The sequence below is a fragment of the Choloepus didactylus genome, chromosome 22 (genome assembly GCF_015220235.1).
Source record: "Choloepus didactylus isolate mChoDid1 chromosome 22, mChoDid1.pri, whole genome shotgun sequence".
In the NCBI taxonomy this organism is placed as follows: domain Eukaryota; kingdom Metazoa; phylum Chordata; class Mammalia; order Pilosa; family Megalonychidae; genus Choloepus; species Choloepus didactylus.
This window is the reverse complement of record NC_051328.1, coordinates 28322410-28348556: the sequence shown is the minus strand read 5'-3', so window position 1 is coordinate 28348556 and position 26147 is coordinate 28322410. Positions and strand designations below refer to the sequence as shown.

At 36.6% G+C, this 26147-nt stretch overlaps 1 protein-coding gene and 1 pseudogene across 2 annotated transcripts; both read right to left on the bottom strand.

Moving 5' to 3' along the window:
- Nucleotides 1–11884: 11884 nt before the first annotated feature.
- Nucleotides 11885–13338, bottom strand: LOC119518861 (annotated as a pseudogene).
- A 2009-nt stretch (nucleotides 13339–15347) lies between these two features.
- CMTR2 (cap methyltransferase 2) lies at nucleotides 15348–23163 on the bottom strand. 2 transcript variants are annotated; one of them, XM_037815854.1, is made up of 2 exons: nucleotides 22772–23163; nucleotides 15348–19524 (listed from the first exon to the last, which is right to left on the bottom strand). In XM_037815854.1, exon 2 carries the CDS (start codon nucleotides 19503–19505, stop codon nucleotides 17202–17204), a length of 2304 nt encoding a protein of 767 aa, XP_037671782.1. In that variant the 5' UTR covers nucleotides 19506–19524; nucleotides 22772–23163; the 3' UTR covers nucleotides 15348–17201. The 2 variants fall into 2 exon arrangements, with proteins under 2 accessions (XP_037671782.1, XP_037671783.1); XM_037815855.1 differs by having other exon boundaries at nucleotides 22893–23163.
- Between the last annotated feature and the right edge of the window lie 2984 nt (nucleotides 23164–26147).

Sequence of the window (26147 nt, the reverse complement as noted above, 5' to 3'; positions counted from 1 at the left end):
TCAAAGAAATCATAGCCCTAAAATCTCACTATAACCTCTGCCCAAATTATTGGCCAACACTTGAACTGCAAATGTGTAAGGGAGACTCTGAGATTGCCAGTGAACAGTAGCAGTTAAAAGGCTAAAAGAACACAGCAGAGCTTTAGTTGCTGCCCAACACAGGGGAAATGAAGTCTGGAATTTGAGTCTAGCCAAGTTAACTGCCTGTCAGAACAAAACCCAACACTCTTCAGTGTAAGATAACAGACCCCCAAATTTCTACAACAACATCTGCTAAGTAATTTTAAAACTTTACTAGGCATATTAAGAAACAGGAAATCAAAACCCAATGTCAAGAGAAAAACCAATAATACAATCAATCAATAAAATCTGACCCTTTAGTAAATAGCTCGAGGCAAATGACAATGAAAACACAACTTATCAAAACTTATGGGATGCAGCAAAGGCAGTGATGAGAGGGAAATTTATTGCCCTAAAAGCCTATATTAAAAGAGAAGAGAGAGCAAAAATTGAAGAGTTAACTGCTCACCTGGAGGAATTAGAGAAAGAACAGCAAACTAACCCCAAAGCAAGCAGAAAGGAAGAAACAACAAAGATTAGAGCAGAAATAAATGCAATTGAGAACAGGAAAACAATAGAAAGAATCAATAAAACCAGAAGTTGGTTCTTTGAGAAAATCAATAAAATCGATGGACCACTGGCTAGGCTAACAAAAAAAAAGAGAGAGCAGATGCAAATAAATGTAGTCAGAAATGGGAAAGGAAATATAACTACCAACCCTGCAGAAATTAAGGAGATAATGAGAAGATACTATGAGCAACTATATGCTAATAAACTAGACAACTTAGATGAAATGGACAACTTCCTAGAAAAGCATAAACAACCAACATTAAAATCTGACCCTGAGATAACCTAACTGCTAGAATTAATATAAAATAAATTTAAAACTACTAACATATGTATGTTAAAAGACTTAAGGAAGGGAGGGCGGGGAAAGATGGCTGATTGCTGAGGTGTAGGTTTTAGTTAATCTTCCAGGGCAATAGGTAAAAAGCCAGGAACTGCATGGACCCAACACCACAGAGCAAGTTGACTTTGGGCATACTAACACTCATGAACGCATGGAACAACTGAGATCAGCGAAAACTGTAAGTTCTTGTGGCCAGGGGACCCGTGCCCCTCCCTGCCGAGCTCAGTCCCATGGGAGGAGGGGCCATCTATGCTAGGAATGAGGAAGGAGAACTGCAGTTGCGCTTCTGATTGAAAACTCAGGCTGCTGATCGAAACTCCAAATATAGATAGACTGAGACCAGACACCAGAGAATCTGGGAGCAGTCAACCCAGCGGGGAGGAGCTAGGGCTAGCAAAAACAGCAAAAAAAATAAAAAATAAAAAAAAAAATAAAATAAAATAAAAACAGAGACTTTTTGGAGTGCTGGTGTACATAAAATGGAGAACGGCAGGGCTCAGGCAGAGCCAGGCTCATATGCAAATCCAGAGGGTGAGGACCCTGGTCTGAAGAGCCCAAGAGCTGGTTTCTCTGTTTTCTTGATTGTTCCTTAATGGCCCTAATCTCCTTGTCTCCTAGCATTTCAATAGCCCATTAGATCTGCAAGGAGGGCCCTTCTTTATTATTTTTTTAAATCTTTTTCTCTTTTTCTACAACAATTACTCTAAGAAGTCCATTACAGAGAGCCTCAAAGACTTGCAATTTGGGCCCAGGCAAGTGCAGAACTAAGATAGCTCTGAGAGACAAAGCAATAAGTCCAGTGGCTGAGAAAATTTGCTAAATGCCACAATTCCACAAGAAAAGGGGGGCATCGCCTTACAGCCATCTTCCTGGAGGGCTGAGAATGCTCCTGCCCAGTGTCAGTGCCACAGCCCAGAGCTGCTCCAAACAACCCACTGTGACGGGAAGTATTTCTTCAATACATCACTCTCTCCTATAGGTAGAGCAGTCAGATAGAGGACCAATAAGAAAATTGAAAACCTAAACAATGTGATAAATGAAATTGACTTAACAGACTTATATAGAACATTACATCCCAAATCACCAGGACACACATTCTTTTCTAGTGCTCAAGGAACTTTCTCCAGAATAGATAATATGCTGGGCCATAAAACAAGCCTCAATAAATTTAAGAAGATTGAAATGATTCAAAGCACATTCTCTGATCACAATGAAATACAATTAGAAGTCAATAAAAATCATTCAAAGCACTTTTTCTGATCACAATGAAATACAATTAGAAGTCAACAACCATCAGAGATTTAGAACATTCACAAATACCTGGAGGTTAAACAACACAGTCCTAAACAATCTGTGGGTTAAAGAAGAAATAAGAGAAATTGATAAATATCTAGAGAAAAATGAAAATGAGAGTACAACATATCAAAACTTATGGGATGAAGTGAAGGCAGTATTGAGGGGGAAATTTATAGCTCGAAATGCATACATTAAAAAGGAAGGAGCTAAATCAAAGAACTGTTGGAACTGAAGAAGCTAGAAAATGAACAGGAAGCTAATCCTAAACCAAGTAGAAGAAAAGAAATAACAAGGAGTAAAGCAGAAATAAATGACAAATAGAAAAAAACAAAACAAAACAAAAACAATAGAGAGAATAAATAAAACCAAAAGTTGGTTCTTTGAGAAGATGAACAAGATTGACAACCGCTAGCTAGACTGACAAAATCAAAAAGAGAGAAGACTCAAATAAACAAACTAATAAATGAGATTGCGGATCCCAAAGAAATTTAAAAAAATATAATAGGATACTATGAACAATTGTATGCCAACAAACTGGATAATGTAGAGGAAATGGACAATTTCCTGGAAACATACAAACAACCCAGACTGACCAGAGAAGAAACAAAAGACCTCAGCCAGCCAATCACAAGCAAAGGGATCTAATCAGTCATCAAAAAGCTTCCCACAAGGAGGAATGTAGACCTGGCATCGTGGGACGGAGAACATCTTCTTGACCAAAAGGGGGATGTGAAAGGAAATGAAATAAGCTTCAGTGGCAGAGAGAATCCAAAAGGAGCCGAGAGGTCACTCTGGTGGGCACTCTTACGCACACTTTAGACAACCCTTTTTAGGTTCTAAAGAATTGGGGTAGCTGGTGGTGGATACCTGAAACTATCAAACTACAACCCAGAACCCATGAATCTCGAAGACAGTTGTATAAAAATGTAGCTTATGAGGGGTGACAAGGGGATTGGGAAAGCTATAAGGACCACACTCCACTTTGTCTAGTTTATGGATGGATGAGTAGAAAAATAGGGGAAGGAAACAAACAGACAAAGGTACCCAGTGTTCTTTTTTACTTCAATTGCTCTTTTTCACTCTAACTATTATTCTTGTTATTCTTGTGTGTGTGTAATGAAGGTGTCAGGGATTGATTTGGGTGATGAACGTACAACTATTTAATGGTACTGTGAACAATCGAAAGTACGATTTGTTTTGTATGACTGCATGGTATATGAATATATCTCAATAAAATGAAGATTAAAAAAAAAAAAAAAAAAAAAAGACATAATGCTGAGCAAAATAAGCCAGGCACAAAAAGAGAGATATTGTATGTTACCACTAATGTGAATTCTGTGAAAAATGTACAATGTTTTATACTGTAGAATGTAGGGGACCTAGAGATACCAATTAGTGGAGGGGGAATGATAATCTAATAAGAACAGATAAACTATGGAGGGTAATCTCAATGTTATGGGAATGCTCAGGAATGATTATGGTTTGTTAACTTTCTTGGATATAGTAAGATCATGTTGGAAGCAATAGAGTTATTTTAGGTTTTTTTTTTTCTCTTATTCCTTTGTTTTCTTAGGGGTTGTTAATTTTCTTGGGGTACGGTAGGAACATGTTGGAAGCAATGTAGTTATTTTAGATTATTTGTTTTTCTTACTCCTCTGTTTGGACATGGTTTATTAATTTTCTTGGGGTATGGTAGGAACATATTAGAAGCAAAGTAGTTATTTTAGGTTATTTGTTTTCCTTAATCCATTGCTTTGTTTGAAATGTTGTGGGGTTTTTTTGGTTGTTGTTTGCCTGTTTGTTTTTAATTTTTTGATAAACAAAGTTAAAAAATTGAAAAAAAATCAGTAGAAAAATGGGAGTAAAAACTAAATGACAAATAGGGTGGGATGGGGGGATGGTTTGGGTATTCTCTTTTCAATTTTATTTTTTATTCTTATTCTCATTCTTTCTGATGTAAGGAAAATGTTCAGAAATAGATTGTGGTGATGAACGCATAACTATATGATCATACTGTGAACAGTTGATTGTATACCATGGATGACTGTATGGTTTGTGAATATATTTCAATAAAACTGAATTAGGAAAAAAAAAAAAAAAAAAAAAAAGGTTTCCACAAATAAATGCCAAGGGCCAGATGGCTTCACAGGGGAATTCTACCAAGCTTTCCAAAAAGAACTCACACCAATCTTACTTAAACTCTTTCAAAACATTGAAGAGATTGGAGTACTACCTAAAACATTTTATGAAGCTAACATCAATCTAATACCAAAACCAGGCAAAGATGCTACAAAAAAGGAAAACTACAGGCCTATCTCCCTAATGAATATAGATGCAAAAATTCCCAAAAAACACTTGCAAATCGAATCCAAAGACACATTAAAAAAAATCATACACCATGATCAAGTGGGGTTCATTCCAGGCATGCAAGGATGGTTCAACATAAGAAAATCAATCAATGTATTACAACACATTAACAAATCAAAAGAGAAAAATTAAATGATCATCTCAATAGATGCTGAAAAAGCATTCGACAAAATCCAAAAACAGACATATACATAGAAAATTATATAACTTTACTAAAAGAAATGGAAGGGGACCTAAAAGATGGAAAAATATTCTGTGTCCATGGATAGGAAGGTTAAATGTCATTAAGATATCAATTCTACCCAAACTCATCTACAAATTCAATGCAATTCCAATCAAAATTCCAACAACCTACTTTGCAGACTTGGAAAAGCTAGTTATCAAATTTATTTGGAAGGGAAAGATGCCTCAAATTGATAAAAACATTCTAAAACAGAAAAACAAAGCAGGAGGACTTACACTCCTTGACTTTAAACCCACAGCAGTCAAAACAGCATGGTATTGGCACAAAGATAGACATATTGATCAATGGAATCAAATTGAGGATTCAGAGATAGACCCCCAGATAAACTGTCAACTGATCTTTGATAAGGCCCCCCAAACCACTAAACTGGGACATAACAGTCTCTCCAACAAATGGGGGTGGCAGAGCTGGATGTCCATATCCAAAAGAATGAAAGAGGACCCCTACCTCACACCCTACACAAAAATTAACTCAAAATTGATTAAAGACCTCAACATAAGAGATGGTACCATAAAACTCCTAGAAGATAATGTAGGGAAACATCTTCAAGACCTTGTATTAGGAGATCACGTCACAGACCTTACACCCAAAGCACAAGCAACAAAAGAAAAAATAGATAAATGAGAACTCCTCAAAATTAAAAGCTCTGTACCTCAAGGAATCTGTCAAAAAAGTGAAGAGGCAGCCAACTCAATGGGAAAAAATATTTGGAAACCATATATCTGACAAAAGACTGATATCTTGCATATATAAAGAAATCCTACAACTCAATGAAAATAGTAGAAACAGTCCAATTATAAAATGGGCAAAAGATATGAAAAGACATTTCTCTGAAGAAGAAATACAAATGGCCAAAAAAACACATGAAAAAATGTTCATCTTCACTAGCTATTAGGGAGAAGAAAATTAAGACAACAATGAGATATCATCTCATACCAATTAGATTGGCTGCCATTAAATAAACAAGAAACTACAAATGCCGGAGGGGATGTGGAGAAATGCAGCCACTCTGGAAGACAGTCTAGAGGTTCCTTAGAAAACTAGATACAGAGTTACCCTTCGATCCAGCAATTTCACTTCTCAGTGTATACCCTCAAGACCTGAAAGCAGTGACACGAACAGATATTTGCACACTAAGGTTCATAACAGCATTATTCACAATTGCCAAAAGATGGAAACAACCCAAATGTCCTTCAACAGATGAGTGGATAAACAAAATGTGGTATATACACAGGATGGAATACTGCGTGGCAGTAAGAAACAAGGTCATGAAACATATGAAAACATGGAAGAACCTTGAAGACATAATGCTGAATGAAATAAGCCAGACACAAAAAGAGAGATATTGTATGTTACCACTAATGTGAATTCTGTGAAAAATGTAAAATAACAGTTTATATTTTAGAATGTACAGGACCTAGCAATAGGCAGCAAACAGTAAAGGGGGAATGATAATCCACTAAGAACAGATAAGGTATGGAGGGTAAACTTAATGCTATGGGAATGCTCAGGAACGACTATGGTTTGTTAATTTTGGGGGGTATGGTAGGAACAAGCTGGCAGCAATGTAGTTATTTTAGGTTATTTGTTTTTCTTATTCCTTTGGTTATAGTTTGTTTATTTTCTTGGGGTAGGGTAAGAACATGTAGGAAGCAATGTAATTTTAGGTTATTTGTTTTTCTTATTCCTTTGTTTTGGTTTTGTTTGAAAGGTTTTTTATTGTTTATTTTTTAATTTTTTGACAAAGTTAAAAAATATTCTATGTGAATAAATGTGAAGTACTCATAAAGCACTTTTGTTTCATACAGAAGTAGGATGGTTGTCTTCAGGAACTCAAATTGTGCATTTCTTATAGGACATTTTTACTTGAAAGAACAACTAGCAAACTATAGTTATTCAGACTTCAGCATTTGCCAGACATTTTCTCAGAAAATAGGGACAACAATTAAATGAAAAATAGGGTTGGATGGTGGGATGGAATGTTTTAGGTGTTCTTTTTTATTTTATTTTTTTTGAGTAAAATGTTCACAACTTGATTCTGGTGATGAATGCACAACTATATGATGGTCCTGTGAATAATTGACTGTACACTGTGGATGATTGTAGGGTGTGTGAATATATCTCAAGAAAACTGTATTTTAAAAGAAGTTCATGCATGGGTAAAAGATCCATTCAGTGTGCAGGACAGACCAATGGATTTTAGTGTAAAAAAATATAAAAAGTTCATTAATACAGTGTAAGATTCTTTACTGCAAACAACCTTTAAGAAACTATCACTTTTCAGGTTTGGGTGTAGCACAAAGAATAGTCATAATTACCTAAAATTATTGAAAAATACTCCTCCCTTTTCCAACTTCATATCTACGTGAGTCCAGATTTTCTTAAGTAGTTCAACCAAGACAATGCCTTGCAACCCACTGAATGCAGATTTGAAAATCCAGCTGTCTTCTATTATAAAGACATTAAAAAGATTTGCAAAAATGTAAACAGTGATATGCGTCTCACTAAACTTTTTTTGCTTTAAAAGTTATTTTTCATTAAAAAAGTTATACTAACAAGTAATGTTTTTATCATTGTTGTTTTTAAATTAATACAACAAATTTTTTCTCAGTTTTAATTTCCAATTTGGAAAATATCAATAAATACAACTCAAATAAAATCTCTTTGGATTCCTCAATAATTTTTAAGGGGTCCTAAAACCAAAAAGTTTGATAACCTATGCCCTATGGACAGTCCCACTAATGTCAGGATGACATCATGTCTGAGCAGAAAATAACAAGATGAAACTGGCACATATTGTGCCAGAAAGTACAGATGCTATCAAAGACTGTTTGGATTATATAAACATGACATAGGCTTCAACTTGAAGAAGCATCTCCCCTACCCACCCATGCCAAAATGTAATACTTTGAGCATCAAGAGAGAATAGTTGTAACTGATTAAAATACATCAAATATATACCATCCATGAGTTCCGAGAGATACTTTAAAAATAACTACAACACAAAAATACCTCATTGGTCACTTTTGAGGTTGCTAGGGAACCAACTTATTTTTCTGAAATGATAAAGTTTTTAAAAAATTAAACACCTGTCCAGCTGTTCCTGAATAAACTATATTTGACTAATAAACAAATAGTTGATAACATCAAATACATCTTCATAAGTCAGCTAATACAGAAGAAATACAGTTAGAAAATCACTACTTTGTAAACCCTAATAAAGTAATAGAGCTATAAATCAAAATTCAGTGGAAGCTAAAACTGTTCAGAGTAATAGAAAACATAATAGATGGATCAGGTTCACAACATCTGAACCTCTGATTAATTTTAATGTCCCTATGAGGGAGCAACTAGCCATTATGTACTTTTTGGTATGATAAAAAAAGAAGTATTACACTACCATTATGAAGGATTCTTACCAAAAATAATCAATCCTTTATTTCTAACTACCAATTTATAGGAAATCAGTGGCATAGAGATACAAGTTAAAAGACAATCATGAGTACCTGATCAGCCAAAAACAGAATGTGGAAAAGGCTATGTGACAAATAACCAGTTCTTCAACAGGTAAAACGGCATGGAAAAGAAAATGTTGGAGAGATGGGAGAGAGACTATTAATAGATTGAGAGACTTCAGAGACATATTAAGTAAATGCATGTGAACTTTGGATCCTTATTTGAATAAACATAGTGTATGAAGACATTTTAAAACAATCTGGAAAATTTGAACATGGACTGGCCATTGGGTGATAATGAGTACTTTTGTTAGGGTTACAAAGCCCTACGTATTTCCTGGATTTGCTTTTAAAATTAAAAAAAAAAAAAAAAAAGTGCAGGAGAATGAAACATTCAGCAAAATGCTAATTACTGAACCTGGGTGAGGTCACAAGGGGACATGTTATATGTTTTTAATTTTGTGTGTGTTTGACTATTTTCCATAATACAAACAAAATCAAATGAAACCAAAGCATTCTGTAGATACTTATATCAGCAATATAGCATAGAAATTCAAGTACATGTCATACTTCCTGCCCTCAATGAGTTAATAATCCTGGTAGGAAAATAAAAGAATGAATGAAAAAAAAGGGTTTATTAATTTAAGAGAAATGCTCAAACTGAATTCTACGTGCATTAAGTGCAAAAGGTCCAGGAAGAGATTAATATTACTGGAATTATTGGCTAGTTTACGGAAGAAGTTTACCCTAGTAAAAAAGGTATCAACTAGGAAATGTGAATGCTTGTTTTTTTTTGTTTGTTTTGTTTTGTTTTTTTGAATGCACACCAGAATAAAATAATCAAGACAGTGTAGCTGTTTCTCGGGAGTATGTTTCAAACAGAGTTAGCATTATAACCCGCATATAACAATATTGCTGTGGTCTCAAGTCATTTCATATTTAAGGGTCTAAAATATATTATGTTCACAAAATGATATTGTCTGTGAATATCAACTTGTTTTTTATTTATATTTCTTCAAAAACATTCCACCCTGATCATATACATTAATTATATCACTGAAAATAACCAGAGATTGTAATTCACAAACATACCCTCACATCTACACAGATTTTCTAACTCACTCCAAAGGCCAAGAGCTGCCCTGATATAGAAATACGCAGGTCAAGTTCTCAACCTTTGAAAACAAGTACATATGCTCCAGTGCAGTCATTGTAGTCATGTATTGGGGCTCTGTATTTATGGTATTAGACCTGAGACCTAAAGATGGTCATACATATTGTAGTAAGCTAATTCCCATAACAAAATAAAATGCAAAAGGATCAGAGATTGTGTAATTCTAACAGCACAGACCTGAAAAACTGAACACTTAGACATAACTCCTACATCTCCCTTTATGTACGAGGTCATTGAGGCAGTAATCTATATTTTATTAGTGTGTGATTAAAGAGCACACTCACTACCATGAACTTGGGTCCTATGCTATAGTATTATTTTTGCCTTTCCCCCAAAGGATCATTTATACTTGAAGTAATAGGCTTTTAAGGCACATTTTAACAAAAATCCATCATATACCCAGCTTGAAAAATGGAAGCTCCACCTGGTTACAATAATATATATACCTAAGTATTGTGTGATTTACCAGATAGGCAAGTGTCTCTATCTTGAGGATAAATTCACATTAGAAAACTGATTCTTTATTTGATTATTCAAAGGAAAAATTCTGTAAAAAATACTAGACAATTAGATTATAAGAATAATCTGTGTGTGTTAGGCTTGTTGGCAAAGATCCAACAGGGTATAGTTCTGGAAATTAGGAAAAAGCCTTCTCTGGAACTCTGGGTTCCTGAGTAGGAATCATGCAGAAGGGAGTTAGGGTGTCTTACTGATTTTTAGAAATCTCCTTCCAAACACACAGATCCTTGTGAGGGCTCAAACCTTAAGTTTCAATCAGTTACCGCTTTCAATTTCAGGTACCAGCTTTGAAGGAATAAGATTTGGGGAGAGGGAGGAGATAGGATGGGAGTCACAGATAGAAGTGAGAGAATTTCAAGGACAAGTCACTTTAGGGACTTCAAACATTTTGCTTGGACCAGTTTTGATGTTCCTAGGAGGTTCTGATGAACCAGAACAGAACAAAATTATTTTCTAATGACCCACATGCATGCCTTAGGGCACTGACCTTTGGGATGGCCAAAGAATAATCTACTTGGAATGAACTGGAGTGGGGACAGATTTAGGGGTCTTTTAATTTTCCTGTTAGTCTAAATTAAACATAAGTGGAAGAATTTCAGAAACAAATACCCAGCTAATTGTAATGCCTCTCATGGACATCCCTTTTCCAACTGACCATTAGGGGTTTTCTGGGATGGCAATTCAGCCTTAAAGAGCATGCTGGTGGCAAGCTGAGCTTCATGAGTTCAGTCATAATGTAGGGAGGGATGGCACACACGAGGCACATTACTATAGATGAAAAGGAAACTCGGAAGTGACAATGTGCCTGACAGGATTAAGCTCCATGGTGGAGATCCAAGACTTGCTCCATTCACTGTGTCATGGAGCAGTAAGAAAATGGCCCTGAATAAACACATTAAACATAGCACAGCAATAGGTCCATTTCACAGGGGCCAAAAATACAGAATTGTATATTGTATTTTTTAGCCTGCAGTTGCCAATCACTTACATTTGTGAAACTTCCTGGCCTCTGACGTTTCTTTTGCTCCTGATCCAGGTACAGAAAACCCTCCAGAAACCCTGCATTTCACCAACACTCATTTCTCTACAATGGTCAGCAGTATTTTAGAAATCTGGTCCTAAAGGTTCAAAAAAGCAGTAATGCAGCAAAAAGAAACAACCTCTCTGTATCAAGTGACTATAGAGATGTGTGTTGAGGTAAAGAGCTTTGTAAAAACTGTTGAATAGGGAAGCACTGCCATGGTTATGGAAATTTTTAAATAAGTTCGGTGCTAATATTATTCTACAAAACTCCTGTTTACACCATTATAAACAGGACAGTTCTTATTGCTACTGGAGCTTGCTGCCCCAGTTTGTTCCAGTTCCACTGAAAAATGTTTTCTTTTAAATAACTGGTAGCAAATATTCCCATGTTTCTAAAAAGTCACTGTCGACGTATCATTTTTTAACTTCTGATTGCCTTATATATACAGACTACAATATGCATGTCCTTGACACCAAGTACAGAAAAAAGCTTAGAAAAGTAGTTTTATCAAAGTTCAGTTCAATGAGGAAAAAACCGTGAGAAAGTGCAAAATATGTACAGTTCCTGGCAGTTCTTATATGTGATTTTTCTTACTACAGACCAAAAAAGTTTACATTTGTATAATGAAATTACAGTGGATTTCACTTTATTGTTAATATACAAGTTTTTGCTTCAAAGTGCTTACTTTATTTAAAAAAGAGAAGATTGAGTGGGTTGCAGGAACATTTTTTTTTTTACAGATCCATGTCATGTCAACTCCTTCCTCTTCTGTAGTGCAATGCAGCGCAGCAGCCTCATAAAGATCTCATTTCAAAAGATGTTGCTGAAACCTCACCTACAGAAGCACTCTAGGGGTCCCATTAGGGGTGGCTCCTTTTTACTTCTGCAGCTGATTCCGAACCTTTCGTGATTTCACCACTTTCATTCTCACCTCAAATACTTCATGGATGGCTTTCCGGAAGCAGTGAAAATTATAGTCAATAAGCCCTTTTCTTTCAAAGCTTTCCTCTCTGACAAAGCAAACAAAAGCCAGGAACTTTGTCACCTCTTTTAAATAAAGAACTGCTGTGTTATTCAGCTTTATAATCAGTTGATTCCTTGTCATAGGAGGTTCCTGCTCCATCTTGTTTGAGACCATAAATACAAGAGATGTCAATCACTACATCTGTCATATCACAGCAGAGTTCATACGTTTGCATGTCCACCGGGGTACTATCAGTTGCAATATAAATTTTGCTAACAACATCAAAGAGAAATGCCTTTTCAATTCCGGAATTTGACATAAAGATGTTCAGCAAATTCTTCAGGGTTGGGAGTTATGGAATCAGTTTTGAACCACTTTGCTAAAAGCTTCAAATATTGAATGACCATAAATGCTTGTCAGATAAAAGCTGAGGTGAATTTTTTCTAGTCCAGCATCTGCAAGGTCATCATTTGCCCTCTGGTGAATCTCTCTTTGGGTTTCAATTTTGTGGTCACTGAGAGGCAGTCCACTTTATGAATAAATACCTCAAAATTGATGTCAGTGTTGATTTTGTAGGCGCAGGTCACCATGAGGTGGAGCCTGGGCAGGGTTTCCATGTAATCGTCCTGGGAGTCAATGACAAATATCAGTGCTCCTGTTCCCCTGAAGATTATCTCAGTCAAATGTAGGGTCAAAAAAGTCAACCTGCCCTGGGAAGTCCCAAATCTGAAAATTAACAAACGAGCTGTTGGAAACATCTTCCCGGCATTTCTTATTAGTGCTCTCCAGGAACAGGGTTTTATTGGGAGACATTTTGTGAAAGACAGCTTTCCAAATAGATGTCTTGCCACTTCTTCTCAGTCCCATGAGCAAGATTCTTGGCTTCACCTCAGTGCTGGAGGGATCGCGTCGGAGTCCGGCCCATCCCGGTAGTCTGCTAGCCCCACCAGCTCATCCTCCTCGTCGTCGTTGTCGTCGTCATCCTCCGGCTGTGGCTTCCCCAGCACCTGGCTCATAGTGCCTTCGGGCCGGCCGCCCCAGGGTGGTGGGGGTCCCGGGTGGGAGCCAATCCTCCGTGCCTTCCGCCCACAACCTATTTCGGAATTGGGGTTTTGTCTGGAGCTTAGTGGGAGACAGCTGCCGCCGCCGCCACCAGCGGCCAAGTCTGTGTCTCGTGTATGCTTGTTTGAATTCTCCTCAGCTAGTCTAATATGCATGCAATTGTGGAGAAACTCTCAAAAGTAGACAGAAAAAGGACATCTGTCTTGCCCAGTGAAATAATTTGGTGTCCGTGCAATATTAAATGGCAAAATAAAATGCAGATACACATGCAAATGAAATAGATGTTTATCCACAAATATAGGGATACAAAGATCTGTAGAATCATTTTAATAAAAATATCTTTTCAATACAATGTATCCAACTAGTTTGGGGTAAAAGAACAATGTTTGCAAATGTTTTCCTTTATTATATCACAACAATAAAATTTAAGCCGTAAACCCATAGTACAGCTACAATTTTAAATATTAAATTCCATTAACAGGCTAAAACAGACACTGTTGCACTTGATCTAAATGAACCCAGAATGACTACACCTAGTTGAGCTATTATGTTAAGTACCTTTACTCTGGAAAGACAAAAAGATCAAGAGCTACAGAAAATTAGAGAAACATTAACTAAGTACCAGCTGTAAATAGGTTCCCAATCTACATGTGAACACAAGCAGATTGGACTTTTAAATAAATTTTCAGTTGAGTGAAATTAAATGCTAATCTAGGCTTAGTGACGATTTCTAAATCTTTTCACTAATCAAAAACAGCTGACATCTTCACCCATCTGTGGTTATCAAGAGGCTTCACCTCTTCCCAAATTCTTCCAGTATAAACTTGTACTTAAAGATTAGTTACCTTCATTTTCTGCATTGTCCAAAAATGAGAAAAATGTAGAGAAACAAATACTAAAGAGATTTAGTAAGAACATTAAAGAAAAAAACTCCTTATCCAAAAACTGCAATTTTATACAACTTTTTATCTAAAGAGTACATTGATTAGAACCCCAAACCATAAGCAGCAACTCACTATAAACCTATTTTTAGGATTATTGTTTTAATTACATGTCCTAAAACATACTTACATACTATGAACTACTGTATGTACCATCTGGCTTTTAGTTTACTTGTTACTTGGCCCATTAGACCAACCCTAAAAAATGTTTACCATCCAAGTGATAATTCACTAGGGAATGTTGAAATTTTTGTTCTGTAGTTGGTTCTGCTCTTAAAGTAAGTCTAGTTAAAAAAAAAAAGGAGGGGGCCTATTATCAAAGAACTAGCCTTTCTTTTCAATAGCAATTGTGGAATTAAATTCTGAGCCAGGCCTTGCACATCTATACCACTTATAATTTTAATTTGTCATCATTTTAATGGAGGATAATACATTAAGTCTAAGTTTTGTTCAAATTATATTAAACAGATTACACAGGAAATAAGATCCAAGTATACTGGCATACTTAAAAGTTTTAATTTTTTAGAACATAATAATTAACAGAAAATCTTTTTTGCTTTGCTTTATATCTTTATAAGCATACAGTTTTTACAAAAATAATCATTTATTCTTTAAAACAATTATAAAAACTGACACAAAACTAAAAAAGTCCTATTTAACCTTAGAAAACAAAAATAAACTAAATAAAGTATCGTTTTTTTTAAAATCAAGGAAGCAAGTATTGAAAACATGGAAAATAAGATTTCATTTGAGTTTGAAATCAACATTTTCATTTCTAAAAGCATGAGGGATTAAATGATTTCATATCTCCTCATCAGAGCACTGTAATTTAAAAACTAATTAATGATCTCACCTGGAAATAACAAATGAGGTTTAAATACTTTTAAAGACTTTGTATTCTCACCAAAGATCGGTAAAACAAACACGTTTTTTCATCTCTTCTAATATTTTAATCGTGTTTTCATTTCCGTCCAAGATCTTTGGAGTAGGGAGAAAAAAAAAATCTCATTAAACAAAAAACAATTTCAAAGATAGGAGTAAAATCCATAAATTGAGATTTTAAATTTTTTCACTAAAGATATTTCCAATGAATTTAAATATTTAAATGACATTAGGTATCACACAAAAGCTCTCACTAAAATATAAACCTGAATTGTTGCTTAGGGAGAATAAAAATTCATGTTGAAGAAATTAAATTTCTAACACATCTTTCTTACCAAAGTTTGTAAGGAAACACATTCATGAAGTTTAAATTTCCCAACTACTAAGTTTCAAAAAGCAGCACAAATTAAAACTCTTATATAAAAACATTTTCAATTGACTTAAAAAGGCATGTTAAAAACCAAAATATATTCTGGTATACTCCAGTATATTATATATTCCAATATAGATTGGTGTTAAAAAAAGCATTCAGTACTTACTTGAAGGGCTTCAAAGAAAGTTTTAACACTGGACTCTGGACCTAGACTTTCAAACTTCTAATCAAATGGCAAAAATAAGTAAAAATAAACTGCATATTATATTGATCTGAACCTATCAAGACACAAAGACTACTAAGTACATAGCACTGCCTGACAAAATGGTTTTCCGTTCTCCCTTGGTAACCAATTTCTATCAGATTTCTATCATTACACAACTGGAACTTCTTCCACGAAGACACTGGTAAGAAACCAGATTTCCTTCAGAAATGTATCTCGGCCTCCATACTCACCCTGCCAAGAACTAAACCTACACATACTCCCCCTTAAGTATTTAATTTCTTTCCTGAAGATCTTCCATAAATATCACAATATTAAAGACTAAATTTTAATGAATATAAATTAGAGGAAACGAAGGAATGTTACCTCCCATTCAATTAAAAAACAGTCTGTTTCCAAGTTATATTTTTAACTTCCCCCATGACTCTTTAAAAAAGGAAAGATGAAAACAAAATTTTTGTGCTAATGACTTTATTCGCGAATTTATAATGGAACTCAAAATAGCAAAGAACATGAAAAAATTTCAGATTAATATATATATCAACAAAATACATCAGAGAATACATCATATAACTAACAAAAATGCCTTAAATGTGCATACGAGAATATAAATATTCTCCATCTTGTGGAACTTCAAGGTAGTGGAGATTTCTTCCATACAGTTTATCAGAAAAGCTCATATTACTCTGTAAAATACATACAATTCCAAAGAAATAAAAATGTAACTGATAAAATAATCATTTCATGGCCAATCTTACTGGTAAAGAGTTACTTTCATATTGAAAAAGACAATTAGTCAAGATTAAAATTTTTAAAATGCTGAACCATCATTCTGAATGTGTTAAAAGTTTTTCTTCAGTATCCACAATGTTCATCACATTCATATGCCCCCACTATGAGGCCATAAACATTATTTTATAATTAGAAAAAAAATCTTTTAGTTCACAAATAATTTCCTGGAAGTTAAAAATAACTACATCATTGCTAAATGAAGCTTTTCATGATACAGGAGTGTATTAGACTCAGGAAACTATTTTCCATTGTTTTAAACATGATCTTTGGTTTCAAGTTGTCCTGATATCCCTTTTGGTTGGATGGTTGTGGTTAGTAAAATATTCATAAAACACACTAGCTTCATTAGAACCATAAAAGCAAACTGGGTCAACAGCCTAATCTGGCAAGTTGAATTCCCTGAAATCCACAACTGGCATGTTAAGTGTTAAAGGAAGTCAGTGTTGCTGAGGAGTAACTCACCTCCTTTTATCAACGACCTACATCAATTCATTAACGGCATTAGCCATTGAGTCATTTGGAAATAAGAGTCTGTTGAGAGGAAACTAGTTGGAAAAATCTGAATGAAGGCACAAGGTTCAACTCTTAAGTAGATAAATAAGACCAACTAAACTGCATACGCAAGCATGGTTGTGTCTGCCCCCAAGCATATAAACACATCTCATATTTATAGGTTGAATATTTTCACTGCGTAGTTTCCAGCATGTGGAAGAACCCTATGCCTGTGGGCGTAAATATCCCATAGGTCAGAACTAGCTAGTGGTTTTCCAGAATTGATGAAACTTTGATTGATGCAAAAACTGGCCTTTCCCTAAAATGAAACTTCTGAGGTTTTAAACCCATAGAGCAAAGGGACGAAATAACACCGGAAACTCTAAGAAGTCAAAGTGAATCCCAGAAAGGAAATGCTCAATTTCATAACTGAAGGCCGCTGATGATCTCTTCTCTCTCTCCTTGAATAATCAAATGCAAATGCCTTTTACCAATGGCAGCATTCAAATCCCACAAAAAATCAAGTAGTGCCCCCTTAAGGAGCACCTCCATCGGCACAAACTGTAAAACCTGCTGGGGTGCATCAGAGTTGAGCATGGTGCTCAACAATTCATTCACATTCTGCAGACGGTGGAAAACTGGATTCGGAAGGTCCTGATAACCAACACACAGCAGGACTGCACAACTCCTGAGGGACTCAGAGGATGTGGGACAAGAAAATGTGATAAATCTAAAACAGCTGTGGAGCACAAAGATCAAACCGGCCATAAATCTTGTGAAACAAGAAAGTACAGGCAAAATCATAGCATCTCCTGTATGAAGCTGCTGTAATGAACACAGAAGGCAGTCCAAAAATAACTGCTGGTAAACTGGGTCTCCATCGTGAAGCAATGAACAGGTGAAATTCATGAGTTCAGGAGATTCAAGGAATCGAACTTCCAATGGTATGTGCATTTTGATATCATGGCGAGTCGGCAAACCCACAATCAGGCACTTTATTTGGTCGCTGGGTCCTACAACCTGCTCATCCTGAAGGCACTTGATAAGGCTAAACAACTCAGAAAATATCAGTTCTTCAGAAAAAACATGACAACAACAACAGTGTTGTTTTGGCCTAAACTTAGAATCCAAATTCAGAGCTCCTCCTAATGACTTTTCAATTGCTTCATTAAGAGTTTTTAAAATTTCACCATCACAGAAAGGAGAACACTTTACCTTCAGCAATTTCTTTCCCTCTAAGACATGCCATAATTGACACTCAAGATTGGAAACTGTCCCTTCCAAAAGAGAACTTTGCTGAGGATGATATTCAGCATGTTCCTCAGCCCAACTATTAAAGTATCCTTTAGCCACTTTATCTTTCCATGAAAGGGTTTCCAGCATCTTCCTCTCATTATAGGTTTTAAAATACCTGTTCCTCTGCCCAAACCATTTTGTATTTGTACTACAACCAATACTAGATTTTTTTACTAGCCAATTATTTCTGGAAAGAGGCTTCAGTTGAAACTTTTGCATGAAATATTGTACAGCACAGTTCCTTAAATTATGCAGCTTTGCTTGTTCCTCTTTTCCCATGAACTCAAACAGGCGAATGTTCTCAGAAATAGTCTCTAGCTGATATTTATGAAAGAACACACAGCATTCTTCATGTCTTTTAAGAAAAGATTCAGGAATCACATGATGGGGGAAAAGAGCTTTTCTGGTCATTTCAGTCCCAAAATTCAGCATCATCTTAGTTAACAGAGGACAAATGGCCTCTTGTCCCTTATAGTGGAGACATATCACATAGACTTCTGAGTTTCCTGCCTTGCTAGTAGCAGGCTTGAAAACACAAACTTGGTCAAAAGAACAGTTCAGCAGGTACATCAGATTTATAGAACAATGTTCAAACAAAGTAAACATCTTCAGAACAAAAGAACCACCAACTCCAAGAGTTGTCAGAGCAGTGACAACTTCACAGTAATGCAAAGAAGAGACTAAAGCTTCTTGTTCACCTGGGTTTCCTTGACAATCAAAACTCCCATCTGCAGTGATCAAGTGAATGGTAGCCATGCTGCTTAGGAAATTCTGAAGTCCAGTCAGATAGTTCAGGGTCATGATATCACCAGTGTTATCTGGGCCAAAGTACCACCAACGCAAGGTATTTGCAATAAGCCGGTCATCCATAATCATCATAAGATTATCATTTGCTTCATGGTATGGATTCAGAGTATTCGCTATCCAACTCCAATCACAGGGAAACCTATGGGATTTTAAGTAATGATTGAGACTAGCTATAAAAGCTCCAGGAGCTTCACAAAGGTGTAGAGAATTCAGTTTTCCATTCTGAAAAGCTTCCTGTGGAATAAGTGGAAAGCTGCACAAAATCTCATGAAACTTACACCATGCTTGAGTACAAAGTTCAGCATTCACAGACTTTCTCACATGAGAAATTATTTTTCCAGCTTTATTAGTGAAGGCAGTGTGTTCATGCCACTCATCCAGTTTCTTATCACTCAGTAAGTTTTTTACTTCATTTAGAGAGCTCTTCAAATCAAGAAATGCATTAAATTCCGTGTGGTCACAGGTGTAAATCTCACTGGCATCTGGTAACTGCCACTCATTATTAAGCGGCTTACCATAAGAAAAATTCTTGGTAAAGAGTTCAAAAATGTCAGCAAGAACATCTGGGCTAAACATCTCAGAACTTGCTATCTGATGAACTGGAGGCTTTCTGCACTTACTCATTTTCAAAATAAATTAAAATCTAGGAAAAGAAAACACATAATTAAATGAATCATTTACTAGTGAGTGAAATCTCATCAACAGCAAATGTGATCACATTCATGACAAATTCCACAAAATGAGAAAGCTAATGTCAGCACACTCTGTTACATAATGAAGCATTTGGAATATAGAAAGAGCATAGGCTTTGGTATCTGACAGACCTGGGTTCAAATTCCAGCTCTGCCACTTACAACTTAATAAATGGCCTTGGGTAAATTACTTTACATCTCTCAGTCTGTTTCTTTTTATTTAAAAAAATTGAGATATTATCATTTTGTTAAAATGAGGATAGACCACACTAGCATATATTAAAACATATACCAAAGAATATTCATCAGTGAATGGTAGCTCCTATTATCAGAGTACCCTCAAAATTCCCTTTACCCATGGCTGTGATACCACCCACATGACTTCACACACACACACACACACACAGATTCATCTCCGCACATGAACTTTGATTAAGTTCCTACAGGTGACCAACTTTTCTTAGTTCCTTCCGCACCTCACCTTCTTCCAGGCAGGGGTACTGCATCTGAACTCAGAGATGGTCCTGCTACCAGGCCTGACACCAGCTATTCACCATCCTATCAGGATTGCTGAATACAGCCTCTGTACAGCTTTTACTCTCTTGCTAAGACATGCATTTTGGGAGTACCAATCATCTTATGGGCCACCAACTAACACTCATTACCACACTGCCTAGATACTGTGCTTTACCTGATTGGTTAGCCTCCTTCTAATTGGTGATAAAAGTGACCTATGTTTCCCCTTGGTATGTATCTAAACTACAGATTCCTGCGTCATTTGGTTTGGTCATTCAACCACAAACTAAAGTTTCTAAGCCCCATGATTACACTACAAAACATTATTTTTCTTGGCACCAAAACTTAATAATTTGATAGAATTTTAAACTGAAGAAATATCCTTACTGAATATACAAATTACAGTCACCCAACATTCTGTGTTCTAGCACTGCAAACCAAAAACATTTATCCCCTAGAGAGGGAAAAGGACACAAGAGAAAGGAGCACAGCTTAATGGCAAAGTGTTGGAAAGTTCTAAATTCCACCAGAGAGAGCAATGAGTATTACAAGGTACCTGTCAGTACAGTGTTAATCAACAAGTGCTCTAGTTCATGAATTTTGCATTTATTTACCATATTCAATGGATTCTATAAACCAGCTTTCAAATAAATCTAAATTTGTTCAACATGAAAAAATTGATAACTACATCACCATCTCACAAAAAGCTAATATTTGATGATTAATAAAGGTGAGGTACTGCCACAATAAATACAATAGTATCCAGATGGCTTCATTCCACTAGCATTTACTTTATATTGCTCTTTTAGCACTTTTTTCATCCTTTCTTATTTTATGTTTACTTACAAAACTGTTTACTAGTTTGTAAGCTCCTTGAAATAACAACTACTTCTTAATCTTTTGTCAGTAATTTAACAATTTACAAATTACATGTAAATGGAGGTTCACTGTCATCATTTTCCATCAGTATTTTTTTCTTACCTTAGATCAATTATTTCTTACTATTAGAAGTTATATTTAGACATATTTCTGATGAAGGCAAAAAGGAGGCATTTCTATATTTACTACAGTCCTATATATGGTCAAATAAAAGTTTATTACAATAAATTCGTCTGTCTTAATTCACACTGTTCTTATTGGAAACTCTACAACCATGTTAAGATTTCAATCACAGCTACTTTGAAAAAGGTCTGACTTTAGTCACTAACTTCACAAACTAATTAATGCCTATAGTTAAGCTCTTAAGTCTCACCAATGCTTTAGTTTTTCATATGAGAACTACAGGACTCATGACACTCCACTGTTCTTCCTGACTCTACCTTAGCTGTGGTACAGAGACCAAAATTATGAATTATGGTGAATAATGTTTAGATTGACAATCCACGACTGTACATGTACTTACCCAAACATCATGTTTCACACTATCAAATATCCAGAATCCAACCACCCCTCACTACCTCCAAGTAAGGCGACCTTCAACCTTTCTTAGTTCCCTCCACAACCACAGACTCCTAATTGTGGACAGTGCCAACTCTCTCTTGGATTACTACCACACCCTTCTAATTGTTTGTATCCTTATCTCATACAGTCTACTCTGAAACATCCTGACTAGAGTAACAGTATAAAATCTAGATTGTGTCACTGCTCTGCTCAAAACCTTGCAATGGCTCCCCATTTCACTCAAAGTAAATACCAGAGTTCTTACAGTAGCCCACAGGGCCCTCCCTACAAGACTTCTGCCCTCCAGCTCCACCCTTCATCTCCAACCTTTTTCCTTTTACCACCACCCCCCTACTCACACTGCCCAAGGCACATAGGCCTGAAAACAGCAGGCGTATTCTAACCTTAAAGCCTTTGCATTAGCTGGCCTCTCTTCCTGGAACGCTCTTCCCCCAGGTATCTACTTCAAGTATTTGCTCACTTGAAGGAAATTTCCTCCGTGAAGCCTACCCTGACACTCTTATTTAAAATTGCATTTTGCACTCCCATGCCTCTTGTTTTTTTTTTTTCACCAAGCCACTTATTTACTTCTAACATAGAAATTACTTATTTTACTGTTTATTGTTTGTCTTCCTCAAACTAAACTAGGATGTAAGCCTCACAAGGGAAGGGATCTTCAACGGTTTTCTTTACTCATATATCATTCCAAGATGTTAGAACAGTGTCCAAGATGTTAGAACAGTGTTGAATACACCGTAAGCACTCAGTAAGTATTCCTGAATAAATGAATGGATACGTCAGAAAGGCCACAACTTTTTTGATCAGCTTCTGAATATAAGTCATAACAATGCATTCCAACTTCACTCCAAGCACTTCAATGCGTGACTTTAAAAAACAAACAAAAAAACGCATGTGATTTACAGAGCACAGAAAAATCTTCCACTGTATGTTCCTCTGTTTCATTAAGCACTCCACAGAGCTTTGTGGCATCACAATTCTGCTAGGTGGGTCAGTATTATAATTCTTATTTTGCAGGTTCGGGAAGGAAGTTATGTAGTCCTCTGCTCGGAGGCACAAAGGAAATTCCTGCAGAATTCGTAGACCTAACATAAAACTTACAAAAGCCCATCAACAATTGTTACCTCTCCAATTAACACTTACAAAGGGGTTTTAGAAGTGTTTTCACCGACTCCCCCTCCCAGCAACTGTGAAAATATCAGCTAATGTGTATCAAGCGCTTACTTTGTGCCAGGAGCACGCAGGACATCTGGTAGAAGTTCATCTAGTAGAAGATAAGCCCCAAGCTCCATCCGAGCGGCCCAGACCCTGACCTGGAGAAAACTCAGTCCTAGCCACTGCCTACCTCAGGTACTGGAAAGTCGAAAGAGGAACCCGGGCCTGATAACCTTCGCTCACGCCCACCTAGGGAAACTGGGTCAAGACAGACTGCGCTTCATTCGCTCTCCTCCAGCGAGGGAGCCATTCTCCATTTGTGTTTTCGGGGTTGCTCCCCGGGGTGGCTGCTCCTTGGATCCGCGGCGTCCCCGGGCGCAAGGCCCGGAAGGCGGCCCAGACTGCGGCCCCGACCCACCTTCGAGGTACCAAGAGCGGGAGTAGGAACAGATGCCAACCGCGGCCCGAGGGCCCTGACAAATACTCCGCGCATGCGACCTTTGAGGCGCGCTGGCGTCACGGGCGTCAACGTTACGCACGCCGCGACTCTCGCAGCGTCCAAGCTTAGGGAATCCAGGTTTTGTTTCTCCGCGGGGGAACAGGGCTAAGAAAAGCCCGCCCCCAACCCCTCCCACCCAGCTGCCATAGCAACGCGAGCTGCGCGTGCAGACTGAGTGCAATTTGGCCCGGTCCCCTAACAGGCCGGGACACGCTGGCCCCGCCCATTTGGTCGCTGGCTTGTCCCAAGACTTTCTAATGCTGTTGGGCCGATGTTGGTTCACGGTCCCGCTTGGGTTAAAATTGGTCCTCGAAAGATAATGTGAGGTTACAGGCCGAAATGAGGAAACTTTGTGAGATGACACTTTGTTATATATACAAGAGTGATTATAAGCCAATAAAACAGACAAATAATTTAAGTAGAAAAATGGGCGAAGATTTGAGCAAGCCATCCAAAAAATCCCAAATAGCCAATAAGGATATTTAAAAGAATTGGAATTGCAAACGACAATCTATTTTATTTTCACCCAGTAAACAAAGATTAAAAAGATTAATAATGGTCACTGTTGGTGAGATTATGGGGAAACAGGTTCATATATTGTAGGTGGGAGTAAAAATCAGTATAAACCTTACAGAAGGCAACCTTAATTTAGGCATGCGCTTTAACCCAGCAATTCCCACTACTAGCAATTTATCCTTAGGAAATAATGAGACAACTGGTATTCACTTTGGAAAAATGTTTATTTCAGCACGTTAATAGCAACAACAAAAATGGAAACAGTCTAAATGTCTACTTTAAGGAAATTAAATTATTTATGATACATACATATAATAGGATATAAGGAAGCTATTTAAAAAGATTAATGACTACATGTGTCAAAAGTACTGCATGAAAATAGAAGAATATAGAACTGTGTGTAGAGTGAAATATTTATGCAAATAAATAAATAAATATATATATATATATATATATATATATGTATGTATGTATGTATATACTGGGTTTTTACACCAGGACATGCACCAATGGAGAAAGGACTGTCTTTTCAATAAACGATGCTACTGTCCTTTGATACACAACAGTTTTGGTTTTGATGGAGTCCAACTTGTCTGTTTTTTTCTTTTTTGTTTGAACTTTTGGTGCCGTATCTAAGAGTTAACTGCCAAATAAAATGTCCTAGAGATTTTCTCACGTTTTCTCGTAAGTTTTTTTTTTTGTTGTTTGTTTTTTTGGTTTTTGTTTTGTTTTGTTTGTTTTTTGCTATTGTGTTTAGGTCATTGATCCATTTTGAGTTAATTTTCTATGGTGTGAAATAGGAGTATGAATTCATTCTTTTGCACGTGGACATCCATTTTTTCCAGCATCATTTTATGGAGTGACTATCCTTCCCCAAATAGTCAACTTGGCACCCTTTTTGAAAATCAGTTGTTCATAGATATGCAGGACTATTTGTGAACTCACAATTCTATTCCATTGTCATATGTATCTATTACTAAGTGTTCTAGTTTGCTAATGCTGCCAGAATGCAAAACACCAGAAATGGATCAGCTTTTATAGAGGGGGTTTATTTGGTTACACAGTTAGTCTTAAGGCCATAAAGTGTCCAAGGTAAAACACAAACAGGTACCTTCACTGGAGTATGGCCAATGGTGTCCAGAAAACCTCTATTAGCTGGGAAGGCACGTGGCTGGCGTCTGCTCCAAGTTCTGGTTTCAAAATAGCTTTCTCCCAGAACATTCCTCTATAGGCCGCAGCTCCTCTTCAAAATATCACTCTCAGTTGCTCTTGGGGCATTTGTCCTCTCTTAGCTCCTCTGGACCAAGAGTCTGCTTTCAACAGCCATCTTCAAACTGTCTCTCATTTATAGCTTCTGTGCATTCTTCAAAGTGTCCCTCTTGGCTGTAGCAAGCTCACTCCTTCTGTCTGAGCTTATATAGTGCTCTAGTAAACTAACCAAGGCCCATGCTGAATGGGCGGGCCACACCTCCATGGAAATTATCTAATCAGAGTTATCACCTACAGTTGGGTGTGTCGCATCTCCATGTAAACACTCAAAGAATTATAATCTAATCAACACTAATACATCTGCCAACACAAGACTGCATCAAAGACAATGGCATTTTGGGGGACATAATACATTCAAACTGGCACAATATCCAAAGGCCAATAAACAGGAAAAGTTGCTCAACTTCATTAGTCTTTGGGGAAATGCAAATTAAAACTGCAATGAGATACCATTACACACCCATCAAAATGGCTAATGTAGAAAAGCTTAAAAGTATAAGTGTTGGAGAGGATGAGGGGCAACCAATGGTAAGATGTTTAGTAGAGAAAGATTTTTCTTGGTTTCCTTTTTTTTTTTTTTTTTGTATTTCAAAATTCTTAGGTATAATTAACATACGGTGATATGCTCATATCTTAAGTGTACTGTTCAACCCGTTTTGACATAAACCTATCAAATATCCCAGAAAGTTCCTTGAGCCCTTTCCAAATCAGTCTCCTGCCCTCAAGAAGCAACCATTGATCTGTTTTCTATTACTATAGATTAGTTTTGCCTATTCTAGAATTTTATATAAATTGAATCATATAGTATACACTTTTTTCCCCAGCCTTTTTCAACTCGGCATGTTTATGTAGAGTCATCCATGTTGTTTTATGTGTCTGTAGTTTGTTCCTTTCTATTTCTTAAGTAGCAGGCAATTGTATGAATGGTCCACAATTTAAATATCCATTCTCTTATTGGTGGACTATTGGTGGACAGCTAGGTTGTTTCCAGTTTGGGACTATTGTGAATAAAACTGCTATAACCATTCTACTACAAGATATTTTTGTGAGCTTATGTTTTGTTTACTCTTGGGTAAATACCTAGTGTGGAATGGTTGGGTCATGGAGTATACCAGCATTTCTCAACCTTGCCATTATTGCCATTTTGAGAATCACCAAAGC

Excerpts from the sequence above, each read along its gene's own strand:
- CMTR2 (XM_037815854.1), bottom strand. The coding sequence starts at position 19,505 with ATGAGTAAGTGCAGAAAGCCTCCAGTTCATCAGATAGCAAGTTCTGAG.